Consider the following 18,247-nt stretch of genomic DNA (forward strand, 5'->3'; position numbering starts at 1 on the left):
GAACAGAGCCTGATGCACGGCAATACAGCAAAGCTGCAGGCGGGGCCTCAGAGGCCAGGATAGGAGCCTGCCGGGCGGCTAGGCCAGTGAGGCCAGGATTGGAGCCTGCCAGGAGGCAAGGCCTGTGTTGGGGCCTCTGAGGCCAGGATCAGAGCCTGCCAAGGGGTGAGGCCAGTGCCGGGGCCAGTAAGGTTGAGATCAGGCCCTGCCATGAGGCAAGGCCGGTGCTGGGGCCTCCGAGGCCAGGATTGGAGCCTGCCAAGGGGTGAGGCCGGTGTAGGGACCAGTAAGGCCGGGATCGGAGCCTGCCATGAGGCAAGGCTGGTGCTGGGGCCAGTGAAGACGGGATCAGAGCCTGCTGTGAAGCAAGGCCGGTGCTAGGGCCTCCGAGGCCAGGATCAGAGCCTACTGAGGGGTGATGCCAGTGCCGGGGCCAGAGAGGCCGGGATCGGAGCCTGCCATGAAGCAAGGCTGATGCTGGGGACTTCGAGGCTGGGATCAAAGCCTGCCATGAGCCACGGCCAGTTCTAGGGCCTCCGAGGCCAGAAACAGAGCCTGCCGAGGGGTGAGGCCAGTTCTGGGGCCAGTGAGGCCGGGATGGGGCCTACCATGAGGCAAGGCCAGTGCTGAAGCCTCCAAGGCTGGGATAGGAGCCATCCAAGGGGTGAGGCCAATGTCGGGGTCAGTGAGGCCAGGGTCAGAGCCTACTGTGAGGCAGGACCATTTCTGGGGCCTCAAAGGCAGAGATGGAGCCTGCAGAGGGGTAAGGCTGGTGTCAGGGCCAGCAAGGCCAGGATCAGAGCCTATCCTGAGGCAGGCCTGTTGCTGGGGCCTTGAAGACAGAGATCAGAGCCTGCCGAGGGATGAGGTTAGTGCCGGGGCCAGTGAGGCCGGGATCAGGGTCTGCCATGAGGCAAGGCTTGTGCCAGGGTCTCAGAGGCTGGTATTGGAGCCTGCCGAGGGGGGAGGCTGGTGCTGGGGCCTTGGAGGATGAGATCGAAGCCTGCCATGCGGCAAGGCTGGTACTGGGGTCAGCAAGGCCAGGATCGGTGCCTGCCATTTGGTGAGGCCATAGCTAGAGCCAGCGAGGCCAAGATAGGACCTAGCCTAAAGACAAGGCCAGTGCTGGGGCCCGCGAGGCTGGGATAAGAGACTGCCACGAGACTAGGCCGGTACCGGAACCAGTGAGGCCGGGAGCAGGTTCTACCAGGTGGCCAGGCCAGTGCCAGGGCCTTCAAGAGTGGGATTGGAACTTGCAAAGCAGCATACACAAAGAAATATCACAGAAAAAAATAATCGATGCTCTCCCTAATATGCAAAACTAGGAAGAAATGGGTAATAGGAAGGAATCTAATGGAAGAAGGGGCCCTATGGAAGAGCAATTAAGGTGACCAATCAGAGGGATGGGATGGGAGAAGATGGAATCTCTTTAAAGCACATAATGTATGTAAATAAATATATCAATATTAAACACTAAATCAAGCATGGGATTGAGGGAGGCAGAGGGAGTGGGATGTGGATTGGATAAAGGTTGATTGGATGATGTGTACTTGGATATCCCAACAAGTCTTGTATTCCATTGTGATGTTTGACTACAATGCACCAATAAAAATATATTAGAAAAATAAATAAATAAAAAATAAAAACAGGGTCTCACTAAGTTACGGAGTGCCTCACTAAGTAGGTGAGGCTGACTAGGAACCGCGATCCTCTGGTCTCAGCCTCCCAAATGCTGGGGTTACAAGTGTCTGCCACCATTCCCGGCTTGACAAGGTTTCTGATAACCTTGGTTTGTGCTTCTAGATTTTCTTCAAGCCTATTATTCATATGTTAAGTCATTTCATATTATTTCATATTTCTTGGATATTCTGGTTGATTTGTTGTATTGTCTTCTCTATATTGTTGATGATGTGGTCAGTTTTTAATCTTTTAAGAGTGAGACTTATTACCCATGTGGTCTAGCCTACCAGAAGTGGTATCTTATGAGGTACTCAATTCATTTACTGACTCCTCTTTTGGGCCTATGTTTATTTATTTATTTTATTTTCTGTACTTTAATTGGTGCATTATAGTCACACATCATAATGTAAATCATTTTGACAATGACAATCTCTTGGTGCCCCCCTTATTTCCCTGACTCCTTTATTTTATTCAAAGTCTCTTTTTGGTTCTTACTTAGGGCCTCAATTTATCCATTCATATGTTCTTTGATTTTCTACACACTTTATCTGATTTCATTTCTGAGGCCTTTGATTATATTGGAAATCCAAATTCTGAATTCTTCTTACAGCATTTCCTACAGATCAGTATTGGGGATATCCCTTGCTGTTGAGTTGTGAAAATTCATTGTTTTCTCATTGGTCTTCATTATTGATTTTTAGAGTTCTCAGGGTTTTTTTTTTTCTATTATCTTGGCATCCTCTTCCTATTTGTGAGAGAATCCTGTGTCTATTTGTTATCCCTTTATCAAAAGGCTGATGCTGGGGGTATATATTTGCTTCTAGAAATATCCCTTATATAATCAAACTTCTGTGTTTGTCCCCAGAGCCTCTTTAACAAAATAGTGGAAGCAAACAGGAGTCTTTGATTGGCTGCAGGGCTGCTGTTTTCCAGGACCAAACTCCATAGAGCTAAATACTATGATGTTCCATTCAGAGCCTGGAGTCTGCTGGTTGGAATTTAATACCCCACAGACACCATTTCTTCTCTGCTGATTGTGAACCCATGAAACTCAAGAGCACTGATCTTTGCCCACTATGGCCACTGGACCTAAGCTCAACAGGGCCATAGATTACTATGTTCTGAGCTTGTGGCCCAGCTGGCTGAACTTTGATAACCCAGAGATACCACAACCGATCTTCTGGTTGTGGTCACATAGAGCTGTCAGTCACTGGCACACATGCAGGCCAGGCCCAAATTCTTCTTGCAGAATGACTGTTAAGTTTCCAGTATGTAGATATGATCACATGAAACCTTCGCTTCCCTGATTTCAGGACACAAGAGCTAGCAGGGAGAGATTGAACTGTTCTGATCCTGGAGCTTGGGTGGCTCAGTTATTTAGTTCCAGCGATACCACTGCTGCTCACCACATAAGACGCATATGAGACCTTGTTGGCCTCTGGCATTGGTGCTTGTAGCATCCAAACACTATCAGGCACAAGTTAAGAGCCTTTTGAGCCTGCAGCACAGTTGGCTAAGTTATTTTACCCCACAGACACCATGACTGATGGTCCTGTGGTGATTGCTGGAAGTCCTACATGGGTGCATCAAACTGCCAACTCTAGGTACCTCCTGCCCAAATATACCTAGGAGAGTCTGCTAATTCAAATTTATACTTTGTTTTCAACTGTAGCCCCCCACCTCTACCTCCAAAGGAGTGATGTGAAAACTCACAGACCCAGTGGCTCTCTTTTTTGCCAATATAAATCCCTGTGGCCATGCAGACAGAGAAGGCTCCCACAGAGATGATTTTTTTTAATCCAGTGGTCTTGACAGGTGCCACTTGGGTCCCTTCAGGAAGAGATGAGTTCAGCTTCAGCCACAGAATTTTACTGCCTGGTCTGTCTGGGAAGACTGGGGAGTCGAGTCTTGAGGTATTCCAGCATGGAGGGAAGAGCACAATTGTTTTTGTTGGGAGATTTCTGCAGTCACTGGCTCAGCAGGATCCCGTTATTTCCTGGAATTGGTTTCCTACAGCGTTCAGTACCCACCAGCTCCAGTATGGACTTGGCAAGATGGCGCTGCTGATTCTCTCTGCTCACCAGATGAGACACATGGAGCTCTTTTCAGTCGTCTGTTGTCTGCTGTCCCCAATTCTACCTCATTTTAACTGTTGTGCTTCTGTTGAGTACTTACTGCTTTTATTCCCTTACCAAGAATCAGTTTTCCTGCTAGTTGAGTTCTAAATCTCAGCACACCTGAGACAGGTTGTCTCCTTGTATTCCACTATCTTTAATCTCATTAGCATTCACTTCTCATTCAAGGACTCTAACTTTTGTGTTATTGATTAAACTGGTGCAGCAACTTTTTCTATAAAGAAATTGTCTATGAGCAGCTTCTTCTTTGTGCATTGGCCCTCTATTATAAAATAAATTATGTACTCCAGTGAAAAGAGAAAATATCCTCTCCCTATTTCACCTATCATTCTTTTTTAAGTGTAAATATTTGTTCAATAAAGGCACTAAAATGTACATAGCATTATCACATAAACATTCCAAGCCTAACATTTTAAATCTGAAATTATATTTGTTATAGCAAATGGCCCTCTGACTAATCAATACAATCATATATGTCATAATTATCCAGAAAAAGGATATGTACTTATACTTACTTGAAATCTTTAAAATTAACTTTCATCGTATTAGTTAGAATCCAGAGCTAAAAATTTTCTAACACCTGTGCATTCCTTTGGGATAACATCATTCTGTCTTCTAGTCATCAGTGGTATCCCTAACCTTTTCAAGGGCCTCAGACCTCCTTGATTTGAACAAGGATCTAGGACAAGTATGCAGATGGCTTCACATAAACATGTTCCCACGATAGGACAAAACACAGCTCAAGTACATGTTCTTCTGTTTAGGGGTCAGGACAGAGGAAAGATTAACTGGTTTTAATTTAGTTCAGTTGTAATCTCCACTCCTACTTTTTTTTAGATAAACACAACCTATTTCTAAAAAACAAGTACAATTTTTTAAAATAAAACTAACATTAAGGATTTTAAAAAATCTTATTTCTAAAAAAATCCTTTCACTGTGAGTGAGGGAGTACACCCATAATCCCAATACTTTGAAGACTGAAACAGAAGGATCACAGGTTCAAGCTTCAGCAATTTAGCAAGACTCTCAGTAACCTAGCAAGACCCTGTATATAGAATATATATATATATATGAATATATATATTCATACATATATATGATTATATATGAATATATGTGAATATATATACACATACACACAGTGGCTCTGTATATATATATATATATATATATATATATATATATATATATATATGGCTGGAGGTTTGGCTTGGAGGTAAAATTTCTCTGGGTTTAACCTCTAGTAACAAGTAACACACACACACACACACACACACACACACACACACACATACACACACACACTTTCCTATTATTTTGTAAAACTGCAAGCTATATTTATGGTATGAATAACTAAAGAATGAATCTTTTCAAAAGATTTGCTATTTCACTAGTCACTGATCAGCTAGTAGGGTTCCTTTAGCTGTTAGGTTATCATAAATATCAAGTCCAGAGAGTATGGGGCATTTAAATAGGGAAAATGTTTAAATTTATCCCATTATTCTTTTAAACTGTATTGTGATGTTCTTAAAATGTTTTGCCTGTTGCCTCTTATTGTTTTCTAACAAATGTAATCCAAAAATGTTAGAGTTACATTTGCAGCCCTCTCCAATCCTGCCGCCAATACCTTCCCAGCCATAATTCGCACTGCCCTCCTATACCCACCTCAATTCAGCTATGTTAATCTGTTATTTCTTTCCCAAACAGATTCCGTACCTTTCTTCCTTCTGTTCTTTCTTGCAATGCCTCACCTGTTTTTGTCTGCTCAAAGTTTACAACTTTCCTAATATGAATCAAATGCCACTTCTCAATTAAGTCTTCTCTAAATGTTCACCTCTTCCCTTATAAATTCAAAGTCTCTCCTCAATGGTCTCCTGGAACTTACACAGAATACTGCCATACACTAATTGTGTGTATCACTGTATATCATTGATCTGTTCTGGTAGAGTCTAACTCCTTAGAGTCAAGAGCCTGTACTTTTCACCTTGCATCCCCATCACAACTTTACAGTCTTTTTACATACTTTTATTGGTGCATTATAATTATACATCATAGTGATATTCAAAGTGATATATTCATACATGGATGCATTCCCTATTGTATTCCCATCCATATCCTCCTCGTTCCTCCTCATACATTTGTCTCTTAACTTTCTAAGACTGGCTGATCTCACTGACACCTAGCTTGGTTTCATAATTTGGCTGTTGTGGATTGTGTTGCTACAAACATGGATAGGCATGCATCACTATAGTATTCTATACTCAAAAGTGCTTAAAAAACTGAATGAAGCTACAGACCAGCAATGCTGTTTTTCTCATTACAGATTAAGCCATTCCATCATGCCCTCGGTGACAATGCCTAGTACATAACACATTCTTCAGGAATATGAAAAACTGGGCCATGAACCTAAAGTTTTTTTATTTTCCTTTATTATATTGTGAGCTGATCCTTGATTCTGGAGTGAATCTGCATAAATGTGTGTTACCATCAATAAATATCTTCTTTATCCCACAAGCTTAGAGATATGCAGGCAAAGAAAGTGTTGGTAAAGTAAATATGTGTGTGGAATAAGTGAAAATGTTCTACCAATGTAAACATTTTGCAGTCTTGGAAGTCTCATGCTTAGCTGACCATGCATAAGTATTCAAGTTTGATATTTGGTTAATGGGTAGTAAAGAGATAAGTTCTGTATCAAGACTGATTTGATTTTACAAAATAAATATTAGATATAAATAGATTTATCAACATCCAAGAAACTTTATAAATGGAAGAGGAAAATGGCTCTACAGAATCCATGCCTGAAACGATCTGGGCTTTAGAAATCTAGAAAAACATTTTGTGTTGATTTATCAGCATTATAATGTATAAAAGCTATTCAAATGACTGGATGCATCCCATTCAAATTTGTGGCCTTAAGGTAATGGTGAACAGTAGCTAGAAGTACTTCTCATGTTTTATTTGTAATCTAAACCAGAAACTGTGGCTCTTGTCTATAACTATTCTATTATGTTATCATAATGACGAGATGAAATATAACTTATGATAAAGTATGGTTGATATATTTAAGTCTAGATTGCTTTGAAGATGTCTTTGTGCAAAAAAGACAGATTTCAATGTCTCTTACTCTATGAACTTGGCACTTATGATAACTAAGGAGGTAAAGGAACCCTACCAGCTGGTCAGAATTTACAAGTGTAAGCTCATCCATTTTAGGATAAGGAGCCCAGGGTAGGGGATACTGGTAAATAAAAGGCAAAGGCAAAAGAAATCCCATTGGTTTAAAATGAAGCGGTTAGTGACCAGGAAGATCAGCCCTTTCCAAAGTGTAATAAGCTCGTATAATACTCTGTTGATGAACACAGTAGTGCCTATGCTTCTATTTTGGTTCATCTCTGGGAGCATGGTAAAAAGACTCCTACGGACTATAGTAAGTGGATTTAGTGAAAATGCACCACAAAGACCAGAGGGAAAGCTCTGGAAACTGCTGGATCATCAGATCAATAGACTCAAAGATGACTAAGTTAGGTAGCTTTATGCAGTTTAAACATTTGTGCAGGGAGATCCCCATGCAGCCTTTTATTGACAGCTACAGATCAATGGTAATTTTTGATCATTTTCAACCTACATAAACCTATTGACCTCATGGTCACCTTTGGGGCACTTCAAGTCGTCAAAAATAATCAGAGGAGATAGTGTAAAATTGTCAGACTGCTGAAGACTCCGAGTAGTTTCATGTGTCCCCAGGAGCAGAGTTGAGAGGTTAAATTGTAGTTCAAATTGCCAGCAGAACCTCAACTGGCAGAGTGTTCCAGAGACTCTTGTCTTTATGCCTCATAAAAAGATGCACTGATTTGTATCCCAACTCTGACCCCCATGCAGCTAAGTTAAAAAAAAAGGCAAAATCTCATTGGAAATCTTAATGAGGAAAGAATTATCTGTAGTAAAATATGTCTTTATGTTTTCTTTTATTGAATCATTCTATTCATCTGCTGCCTAATGAAAGTGGCTAGTATGCACTAGATTTTAAAAATGTGAATAGGATGTAGATGTAGACATAGAATGAAGGACATAAGGAACACGAGGCAAGTTGGTAGACCAGAAGCTAGAGATAACAGAATATTGTGCAACAGAATCAGGAGGAGGGAAGTATGAGGGGAAAGGAAGAGGAAGAAAAGAGAAAGGGCTTTGAATTCAGATGTCTCTAAAATGGAGAAAGAGTGAGAAAAAAGGAGCCACAGAACAAAGGGATAGGATGAAAGGGAAAAAGACAAAGCAATGTAACAATTGCTAATGGTGGCTTTTTACTTCTTTAATTGTTCATGGTGGCTTTTCCTAGTCAGTGAAACAAAATGCCACATTTCCAAAGAAAGGAACTGAATCCAAAACATTTGAGGTCCACAGTGCTCAAGAAAAAAAAAATGAGTTTAAGGAAAATAACAAGCAACAAAGCAAATGAGTATGATACAACCCAATCCACAGAGAAAACTGCATCCAAGTTCTGCCACAGTATTATACAATAGTGAACTTTGGTTGTTAGATATCCATTCCAGAGAGAAATACATAGCTAACTAAAAGAAAAATGTAAATGAATAAATTGGTAAAGACTGTTTTGCCATTTTTAAATTTTATTTAATTTTTCTTTTTCATATGGCCTTTAGTATGACCATTATTAGTTAATATACCATTAGTATGATGGTACAGTTATTTAGGGTGCATGCATGCATGCTGGTAGTTCCTCTGAAGTAACAAATTAATATGAGAGCTTGTTCTCTGTATAATTTCATGATCCAGGAATTCTCCATTGCATCCCAATATGGGATTCAGTCTATTTTTTAAAAATAAATATAGACTGGATTAAGTGAAACAATTGTTGTCATCACCCTTTGTAGGGCCATATCTCTAAACATTTATCTTTTTCTGCTATGCTTCAACTTGAGACATACAGATCATGTTGCATATTAAATGATGAAGATTTTGAGGCCATGGCATTTGGAATACTTCTGCTTTCAAGGATCTGAGCCATAAATGTTTATTAAAAGAATCTATAATGAAATCAGTTTTGTTATTTTTTTAATGGTTGCCTGGAGTATGTTGGATGACTGAATGCCGGTTGTTAATCACTAAGTACTCATGTTAGCAAAAGTGTTTGATAGTATTGCCATCTAGGGGCCAAATGGAATTCTCAGCTCTGAAATAAACTGTAATTGAGCAGGTGCTGCTATTGACAATATACATATGTTTTTGCTTTATGGCCCACATGCTTTTCATGTTTCTTATGACAAAAGCTATCTCTAAGTGTCCCCCAACAGCCTACCTTTTTTATGTAATATGTTAGAGGTGATTACAGTTTGCTTTGGAGCTTATGCTTTTTTTGGCATGTATAACTGAATGTTCTGAACAAGGAATTATTCTTTTTTGCATTATTAATCTTGCCTATGTTTGCCCTATTTCCACATAAAAGGAATCATTTATCAGAAAAGAATGTTTGTAATCAGGACTTGTAGCATCTTCAGATTTAATATTCATTATGGTCATTCTAGTTCTGTGCTATATTTATCTAAAAGACCAATCCAATGTTGTGGAGAAATAAGTTTTTAAATATTTATGGTCTAACTTTTAATATTTAAAAAAGAAATTAGTATTTCTGTAAAATTTGTTTCAGAGTCTGGTCGCTTGGCAAATGTTTAAATATTAAAAGATTTCAAGAGGTTAGCATATAATATTATAATGGGATTTATTGAAATAAGAAAATTGACTTTACAAGTTTTGATACCTAAAGGAAATTGTATTCTATCTACCTGTGTTTAACACATATTGAGAAATCTTAACACCATTGGAACTTATATCAAGAAAATGAGAAAACAGTATTGAAAATTGAAAATTGTTTCTACAGTGTTTAAGTTTTTGTCTAAACAGTTTGGTTGGAAAAAATTTGATTTTTGTTACCTTGTTTTAGATTTTATCTAAAGTTTGGATATTTTTAAATTGAGCATTTACTTACATATAACTGTGTCTGATATTCTTGGGTGCCTATTCTTAGAAATAATATTCTCTTCTCTACCTCACATTCCTTCTCCCTTATCCGCCAAAAAAAGAAGGCAATTGAAGACTGTCACATTTAAACATCTAATAAACCAAAGCTTACCATACACATCATTAAACATAAATATCTGACTAAGTCACAATATCCTGATTATTCACAATCAGTCGGTATAGTACATAGCAGAAAATACCAATGTATATGTGTATGTGTGCGTGTGCATGTGTGTGTGTTTACTTACATGCACATTACTATCCCACTTGCAGACATTATCCCTAACTTAAACAGACCTATCCATCCAGTCCAGATGTAGAAAGAGTAATACCCCAGGGTCTTTCAAAGCATTAAGATTCTTAGCTCCATTTTAGTTACGCAAAATATGTTAAGTGTTTCTCTCTAATCAAAAGAAAAAACAATTCTGCTACCTTTTAATTTTTTCTTTTAAATAAACAAATACCTAAATGTCAAAGCCAAGATACTACCTTAGGTAGATTTCATGGTTTTAGTTATGGTCCTTTTAACAAATGAGAACATTTTCACATTCATATTAATAGCAGACCTCAAAGGGTGTTTCAATAAACTTGTTGCTGTTTTCTTGTGTGTTTTTGTTATAGAATTTGTTAGATATAAATACATACCAAGAGAATAGGAAAGGGAAATTGGGGAGATGACAAAGGTCTTACGTATAAACATATATCATTGGGGATTCAAGAATTGGGATTATTCTGGTTAAATTTCCAAATGCTTAAGATGAACCTGGTAGGCAATTATCCCAGTCTCTGACATAAAACTTGGTTCCACTGATTTTTATTTTTTGTACTGGTGATGGAACTCAGGGGGCATTGTACCTCTGAGTGACACTCTCAGCCCTATTTTTTTTCTTTTTTATTTTAAAACAGGGTTTCACTGCATTGCAAAGGGCCTCACTAAGTAGCTGAGGCTGTCTGCAAACCACAATCCTGTCTCAGTCTCTGAAATGTGTTCCACCATGCCTGGCTGTTCCCACTGACTTATCCTTCAGGGTTGTAAATTTTGAAAAGGCAAGGATCCTATCTGACCAATACACTTTGGGCATCTAAAATCATACATTAAGTTATATTTCAGGCTATCCACAAAAACAAGCAAAAACACACATAACACACGTAGTGTGTGTGTGTGTGTGTGTGTGTGTGTGTGTGTGTGTGTGTGTGTGAGAGAGAGAGAGAGAGAGAGAGAGAGAGAGAGATTGATTCTGAGAATTTAACTCAGGAACACTTCACCTCTGAACTCAACCTTCAGCCCTTCTTTTAATTTTTTGTTTTGAAATAGCCAAATTAGTTGCTGAATCTGGTCTGGAACCTGCAATCCTCCTATCTCAGTCTCCCAACTACTAGGATTATAAGCATGTGCCATTGCATCTGGATACAGATGTCTTAGTGATCTCAGCAGTTTCTTAGTAATTTCAGAGCAGTTCCAAATTTTGCTGTGGTATTTGTGCTTCTGTCACTGATGCGCTTTCGGGCATATCGTTCAGAGAATGAATTTCTAGACATTATTGTCAGTTTCTGGAAAAAACCCTGACCTGTCAACTTTTTTTTACAGGGAGCAAGCCATCAAGCCCACCTGTTTGGGTTAGAACCATTCACCACATATCACATCGGTGTGGTGGCTGTAAACCACGCAGGAGAAGTCTCAAGCCCTTGGACTCTGATTCATACCTTAGAATCTTCCCCAAGTGGACTGAGCAACTTTATGGTAGAACAGAAAGAGAACGGCCGGGCATTGCTACTGCAGTGGTCAGAACCCAAGAAAACCCATGGAGTGATTAAGGTAATGACAACCTGCACAAATGTATCCATCAGCATTCTTGTAGACACAATCTAAAGGGAGGAATGGAGAGCACATGGGCCATGTTCACATCATAGAAAAGGAGGCTAGAAGCAAGGGAAGGGCTCTTCTCATAATCCCCAAGGTTGCATCCCCAGGGACCCACCTTCAGTCACACCCAACTGGCCTACAGAGTTCCACCAAGGTAAAGCCATTATAATTGATTTATGCACTTCTGGGACTCCAACCCTCATAACTCAATTACATCAGCCCCAAACACCAATTTATGACCTCTTCAATGGGCCATTCTATATCTAGCCATAATAATAACAAATCATGTTTGGTGTCCTCTAGATGAGACCTGATATGCCATCAGGTCACTGTGGGAAAGCTCTCTTCACAGCCTGTTTAATTCTCCTTGATGGCTCCTCCAGGTACTTAGTCACAGATCAGAAAAAACTAACTCATATGTGTGTGTATTTGATGCTTCCTATGACCCAGCAGTATGCTAATGCTCTCCATAGATTATCTCCTGTTAATCCTCACATCCTACTAGGTGAGCCTAGTGTGGCGGTGCACACTTATAATCTCCATACTTGGGAGGCTGAGATAGGAGGATTACAGATTCACAGCCAACCTCAGCAACTTGTGAGGCCCTCTGCAACTTAGTGAAACCCTGTTTTGAAATAAAAATAATTTAAAATTTTTTCTTGGGCCCTATTTCATAGTAAAAAAATAAAATAAAAAGGGCTGAGGGTATAGCTCAAAGGCTGAATGCCCTTGGTTCCATTCCCAATGCCACAAAACAAAACAAAAACAAAAAACATAAAATTAAATAACTGCTCAAGCCCACATTGTAAATGATCAAGCTATTACTTTTTCTTTTTGGCACTGGGAATCAAACCCAGAGCATTGCACTTCCAAAACAAGCACTTTGTCACTGAGCTACATCATTGAGTTGGAATTTGAAGCCAAGAAGTCATACCAGATTTGACCCTAATTGTCTGTTTTTACTGCCACCTGAACTATCCTACCTACTTACTTGCTTAAGCCTTACCTAATTTGCACTTTTAACAGAGATCACTATGCAAGCCATGTGACCTCTGTATGGAGCCAGGAGAAATAGTCTTCACTGTCACACATATATCCCAGGCTTCCCCAGCCTCTATGTAAAAATTTCTTACATTTCTACACTTTGGACCCTCATCATGTGGAAACAACACCTCATCTCCCTTTCTGATGTTCCTCCCCAAGTTTGTGGCAACTCACCTGTCAGTCCACCTGCTGCCCTCCAGTGGCCCTAGCATTCCATGCCCTAGGCCTTCTTTTACTACCTTCCATAGGCTGAAACTGCCCAGCCTGGCCCTGTGGCAGCCACTGCCCTTTCCTTTTCTGTTTCTCAGGGTGACAGAGATCCACCACATTAATTACAGGTAAGACTCTGTTGCAACTTTTAATTGAGCTTCCTAAAAACCCTATGGATTTTATTCTCAATACTACAGGAAGGAAGAAAGGAAGGAAGGAAGGAAGGAAGGAAGGAAGGAAGGAAGGAAGGAAGAAAGAAAAAAGAGAGAAAAGAAAGAAGGAAATAATCATATGAACAGATGATAGCAGAACATTATGTGTAGTAATAACTCAAAACTGTAACTGGAGTTCAAAGGCCCAGGTCTATCCTCACAGGCCTCTCTGTGGGCTGCCGCTCTGCCTCGCTCCAGACTCCCCCACCCAGGAGCAGGATGCTTGAGCTTCAGGATGAACAACCTTCAATTCTGAATCCCAGCCCTCAGGCCTCTTCAGAGAAAAGAGCTTCTCCCCTCACTTGCACCAAAGCCCCTCCTTGCAGTGTTTGTTTTCCATCCCAGCGCCCATGTCTCCTTAGCATGATTGACAGTAGGAATATTGACTCCTCTTACCTTCATTTACATTTCACCAAATATTTATTGAGCTTCTACTAAGTGCTATGCACTTATTCAAGAGTGAACAAGACAGAAGAGTCTCCTGCTGTCATTGCCCTCACACGTGTGTGAATAAGTGTGGGGGAATGTATAGGTGGTGGAGGGACAGAGGCAAATAGGAGGCTGGCAAATAAACAAAATAATTTCAGATAGCAATGGATGCTATCAAGAAAATTAAATAGAGTAATGTGATTATGCTTGCTCAGGCAATTTTAGGATGGATAATCATTTGAATTGAGTTGACATTTGAACTGAGCCCTGAATGATAAGACAGAGTCAGTCATGTGAAAATACAGGGAAAAAAATGTACCAGACAAAGTGAACAGCAATGCAAGGCCTAGGGCAGGAATAAACTTGGTGCATTCAATAAAAGGGAAGAAAGCTTTTGGGGATGAAGTACTGGGGAAGAGAGAAAGAGGGTGCTAGAAGAGGTTGGAGGGACTGGTTGGAGGCAAACTGTATCCAACTTGTAGCCTGGGATAGAGGGCAGGTAATCTGTTTCAACTGCAATGAAAATTTAATGAAGGCCTTAAGCAAAGAGATAGCATGATCAAATTTACACTACAAAATTACTCTGGCTGTTGTGTAGAAAATGAACTATAAGAATATTAAAGGAGCCAGGAGTGGTGCCTTATGCTTATAATCCCAGCATTTGGGAGGCTGAAACAGGAAGATCATGGTTTAAAGACCACCTCAGCTACTTAGTGAACCCCTTTGCAACTCAGTGAGACCATGTTTCAAAATAAAGAATAATAAACAGGACTGAAGATGTAGCTCAGAGGTAGAATGTCCCTGGGATCCATCCCCAATAACACACACACACACACACACACACACACACACACACCACACACACACAAGAATATCAGTGGAGACAGAAGCTATTGAGGAACCCATAGTAGAACTGATGATGGCTTGAATTGGGCAAGAGTTGTAAAGTTGAGAAGTATGGGTGGATTGGAGGTATGTTTACAAAGTAGAGGTAGCCCAGTGTGGTGGTACCCACCTGTAATACAGTGCTTGGGAGGGTGTGACCAGAGAATTACAGGTTTGAGGCCAGCCTCAGCAACTTGGTGAGAGCCTATTTCAAAATAAAAAATAAAAATGGCTGAGAATGTAAATTAGAGGTAGAATGCTCCTGAATTCAATCTCCTATACGGAAGAAGCAGAAGAAAGAGGAGGAGGAGGAAGAGGAGAGGGAGGAGGAGGAGGAGGAGGAGGAGGAGGAGGAGGAGGAGGAGGAGGAAGAGGAGGAGGAGGGAGAAGTGGCAAAATTTGTTAATAGACTGGATAGGGAATATGAAGAGAAAAGTGCTTCTGTTTGACTTTGGGTTTCAGCCTTAAGCTACTTACTGAGAATGGAAGGTGGGAAGATCTTTGAGAGAGCAGGTAGACAAGTCTGGGACTCCCAAAGGAGGTCTTCATTGGGGTTGATATTTGGGGATCATTAGTACATAAGTATTGCTTAAAACCATAGTATTGGAGGAGATTTGCTATGGAGAGACTGAAACTAGTATTGGTGAGAACTTGGCAATTGACCAATACAAAACTAGTATTGGACAAAACTCTATGCCTCAAGATCTGAGGCATAGAAAATATAGAAGTCAAGAGGAGGAAGAGAAGCCAGCAAAGATGACTAAAAAGAGAAACATGAACATTTTTTTTTTGCTACTTGTATTTCTTCTTTTGAAAACTGTCAATTCAGTTCAATATCCCATTTTTTAGTTGGGTTATTTTTGGGGTTGAGGTTGAGTTCTCTGAGTTCATTATATAGCCTAGAAATAAGTCCCTCTACGAGAGAAGCAGCTGGTAAAGATTTTCTCCTATTCTATAGGCTCTCTTTTAAGACTCTTGATTGTACCCTTTGTTGTACAGAAGCTTTAAATTTGATGGCATCCTGTTTATTGATCCTCACTTTTATTTCTTGAGCTTCGGGGGTCTTGTTGAGAATTTTTCCTCATCATTAGGAGTCAGAGAAATGCAAATAAAACTACCCTGAGATTCCATCTAACTCCAGTTAGAATGGCAATAATTGGGAATACAAACAATAATAAATTCAAATGAGAGTGTGTGGAAATAAAACTCTTGTACACTATTGGTAAGATTGTAAACTTGTACATCCTCTATGAAAATCAATATGGAGATTCATCAAAAGGCCAAGAATGAAACCATCATATTACCCAGATATACCACTTCTAGATATCTTTCTAAGAGAATTAAACTTAAAATATTGTAGAGATACATATATACCCATGTTTATAGTCTCATAATTCACAATAACCAAATTATGAAACCAACCTAGGTATTCATCAGCAGATGAATGAATAACAAAAATGTCCTTTACACACAAGTGAAATTTTACTCACCCATAAAGAAGAGCAAAGTTATGTCATTTTTAGAAAAGAAATAAATGGAACTATAGAATATTATGCTGTGAGATAAGCCAGTTTCAGAAAACCATGGGTCATATGTTTACTCTTATATGTGAAATTGAAGCCGACAACAAAAATGGGAAATAAAATTAACTTCAGCCAAATGAAGAAAGAGACTAGTAGAATAGTGGAAGGAAACTGGAAGAGAGCGAGAAAAGGAAGGTTAAGAAAGGCATAAGAAAGGCTTAAGAAAGGCATAGGCCCAAATAAGGTTATATCCAACATGAAGGTATCATCATTAATCTAGCTAACATGTACAGAGGGGTAAGGAAGAGAGAGTGGGATGGGATATGAAGGAAAATATACCAAGTAATGTGTGTAAGTATTTATGTTTCACTTTGAATCTTACTATCATGTATAATTACAATGTAGTACCAGTAAAATATTACAAATAAAATAGGTGCCAGGTGTGGTGGCATATGCTTATAATCCTAGTATTTGAGAGGTTGAGACAGAAAGATTGAAAATTCACCACCAGCCCCAGAAACTTAGTGAGGCCCTTCACAATTTAGTGAGATCCTGTTTCAAAGTGAAAAATAGAATAGGGCTGAGGGTGTTGCTCAGGTGTAGAATGCCCCTGGGTTCAATTCCAGTGACACACAAAAATAATGAGAAGAGATAAGTGAGGTAGAGGGAAAAATAGGTAAATGGTCTCCTGAAAGTGAAGAGAAAGTATGTCAAATGCTGCTGAGAGACCATATCAGTGACCTGGACTTGGAGATGAGAAGGTCACTGTGATCTTGAGAAGATCAAGCAGTGAAATGGGAAACCAAGTAGAATGGCTTGAAGAGAATCTGGCAAATGGAAAAACAAGGATAGCAACTCATTAAAGAAGTTTGAAATGAGAGTGTAACTCAATAGTAGAACACTTGCCTGGCATGCTAAAGGCCCTGGGTTCAGCCCCCAGCATCACACACACAAAGTAAATTAAAAAGTTTAGATAAAATGAAACCATGGAGATGAGGCAGTAGCTACAAGACTGTAGTGTTGAGACATTTGGTTTTAAATAATAATTACCCTCTTACAAAAAAAAAAAGACCAAATGATTCATTTGCAGGAAATTGGATGGAGTTGGAGAATATTATGCTGAGATCAGCCCATTGCAGAAAGTCAAGGGTAGTATTTTCTCTCTTCTGTGGAAGCTAAAGAGAAAATAGGAAAGACAAGAGACTTGATTGGCCAGGTGAATAATAGGGTTGTCAAGGGCTGCCAGGGATCCATAGAAGCCTGTGAGTTGATGTTGGAATCTAAGTGCCTTCCATAAAATATGCCCTTCTCCTTCTTTTAGGGGTGTAGTCTTGCCCTAGGGCTTCAACAAGAAAATCACATGAAATTACAAGTAACCCAAGAAAATACAAGTAGCTTTCCAAAAAGTCTAGGCTGTTTAACTTTAAATAACCTTAAAGGATATTAAAATCCCATCTAAGCTAAGCTTTTTCAGAAAACACCTGCAAGAATGATTCAAGCTAGATGTACCTTCTATGAGATTCTAATGTTTGTCCAGTCCCTCCTGAGAATAAGAATCACAGAGCATTGTCCACAGATGCATGGCATATTTCTCAGAGAAACTGGAGCAGGAAAAATGGGAACCCACTGTTCAAATACATCTACATTAAAATTAAGTTACTTCCTACCACTTGGAGAGAACAATAAATATTACAGAAGCAAAAGCTTGCTTTATGTCTGTATAATGAGCACTCAGATAGTTTCCCCTAGAGCAAAAAACTGTACCCTCAAAGAAGCAATCAGTTCTTCCATGGTATCTGAAAAAAACTAAGTGATTTTTTTCCATCTTCTAGTAACCAAAATTGTATGTCTGTGTAATATATATATATATATATATATATATATATATATATATATATACATACATACACATACATATATCATATGTGTATGTGTGCCTAGACAGAGAGCTAAATGGACATGCACATTCTCAGCCCTGGCACTTGTATTAACAAATAATTAGTCATTACAGTTCCATTTCTCAGAAAATGCAGTGGATAACAGACAATTTAGAAATTTATATAGGCCCTACTTCTTTTAGTCAAGATGAGATCAAAAGCACATAGTATCTATAAAAGAGGAGATATTGATACTCCCCTTTAAGTAAAAAAAATAAAATAAAATAAGAGAGATCTCATGAGTACTACTTAAGCCAAAGAATAAGGTTCAATAGCTCTTAGGTTTAGATAAATG

General features: G+C 39.4%; 1 protein-coding gene across 2 annotated transcripts in view; it reads left to right on the forward strand.

Annotated features, from left to right (window-relative positions):
* Positions 1–18,247, forward strand: part of USH2A (usherin) — a gene marked incomplete at both ends in the record, with an annotated part of 871,783 nt that overhangs the window by 772,803 nt on the left and 80,733 nt on the right. For both annotated transcript variants that reach the window (XM_080698222.1, XM_080698223.1), the window contains one exon: positions 11,437–11,664. In XM_080698222.1, coding sequence (XP_080554348.1) covers positions 11,437–11,664 — 228 coding nt within the window. The remainder of the gene's footprint in view (positions 1–11,436; positions 11,665–18,247) is intronic.

This window comes from Muscardinus avellanarius, assembly GCF_963383645.1.
Source record: "Muscardinus avellanarius genome assembly, chromosome: 7".
Taxonomy (NCBI): domain Eukaryota; kingdom Metazoa; phylum Chordata; class Mammalia; order Rodentia; family Gliridae; genus Muscardinus; species Muscardinus avellanarius.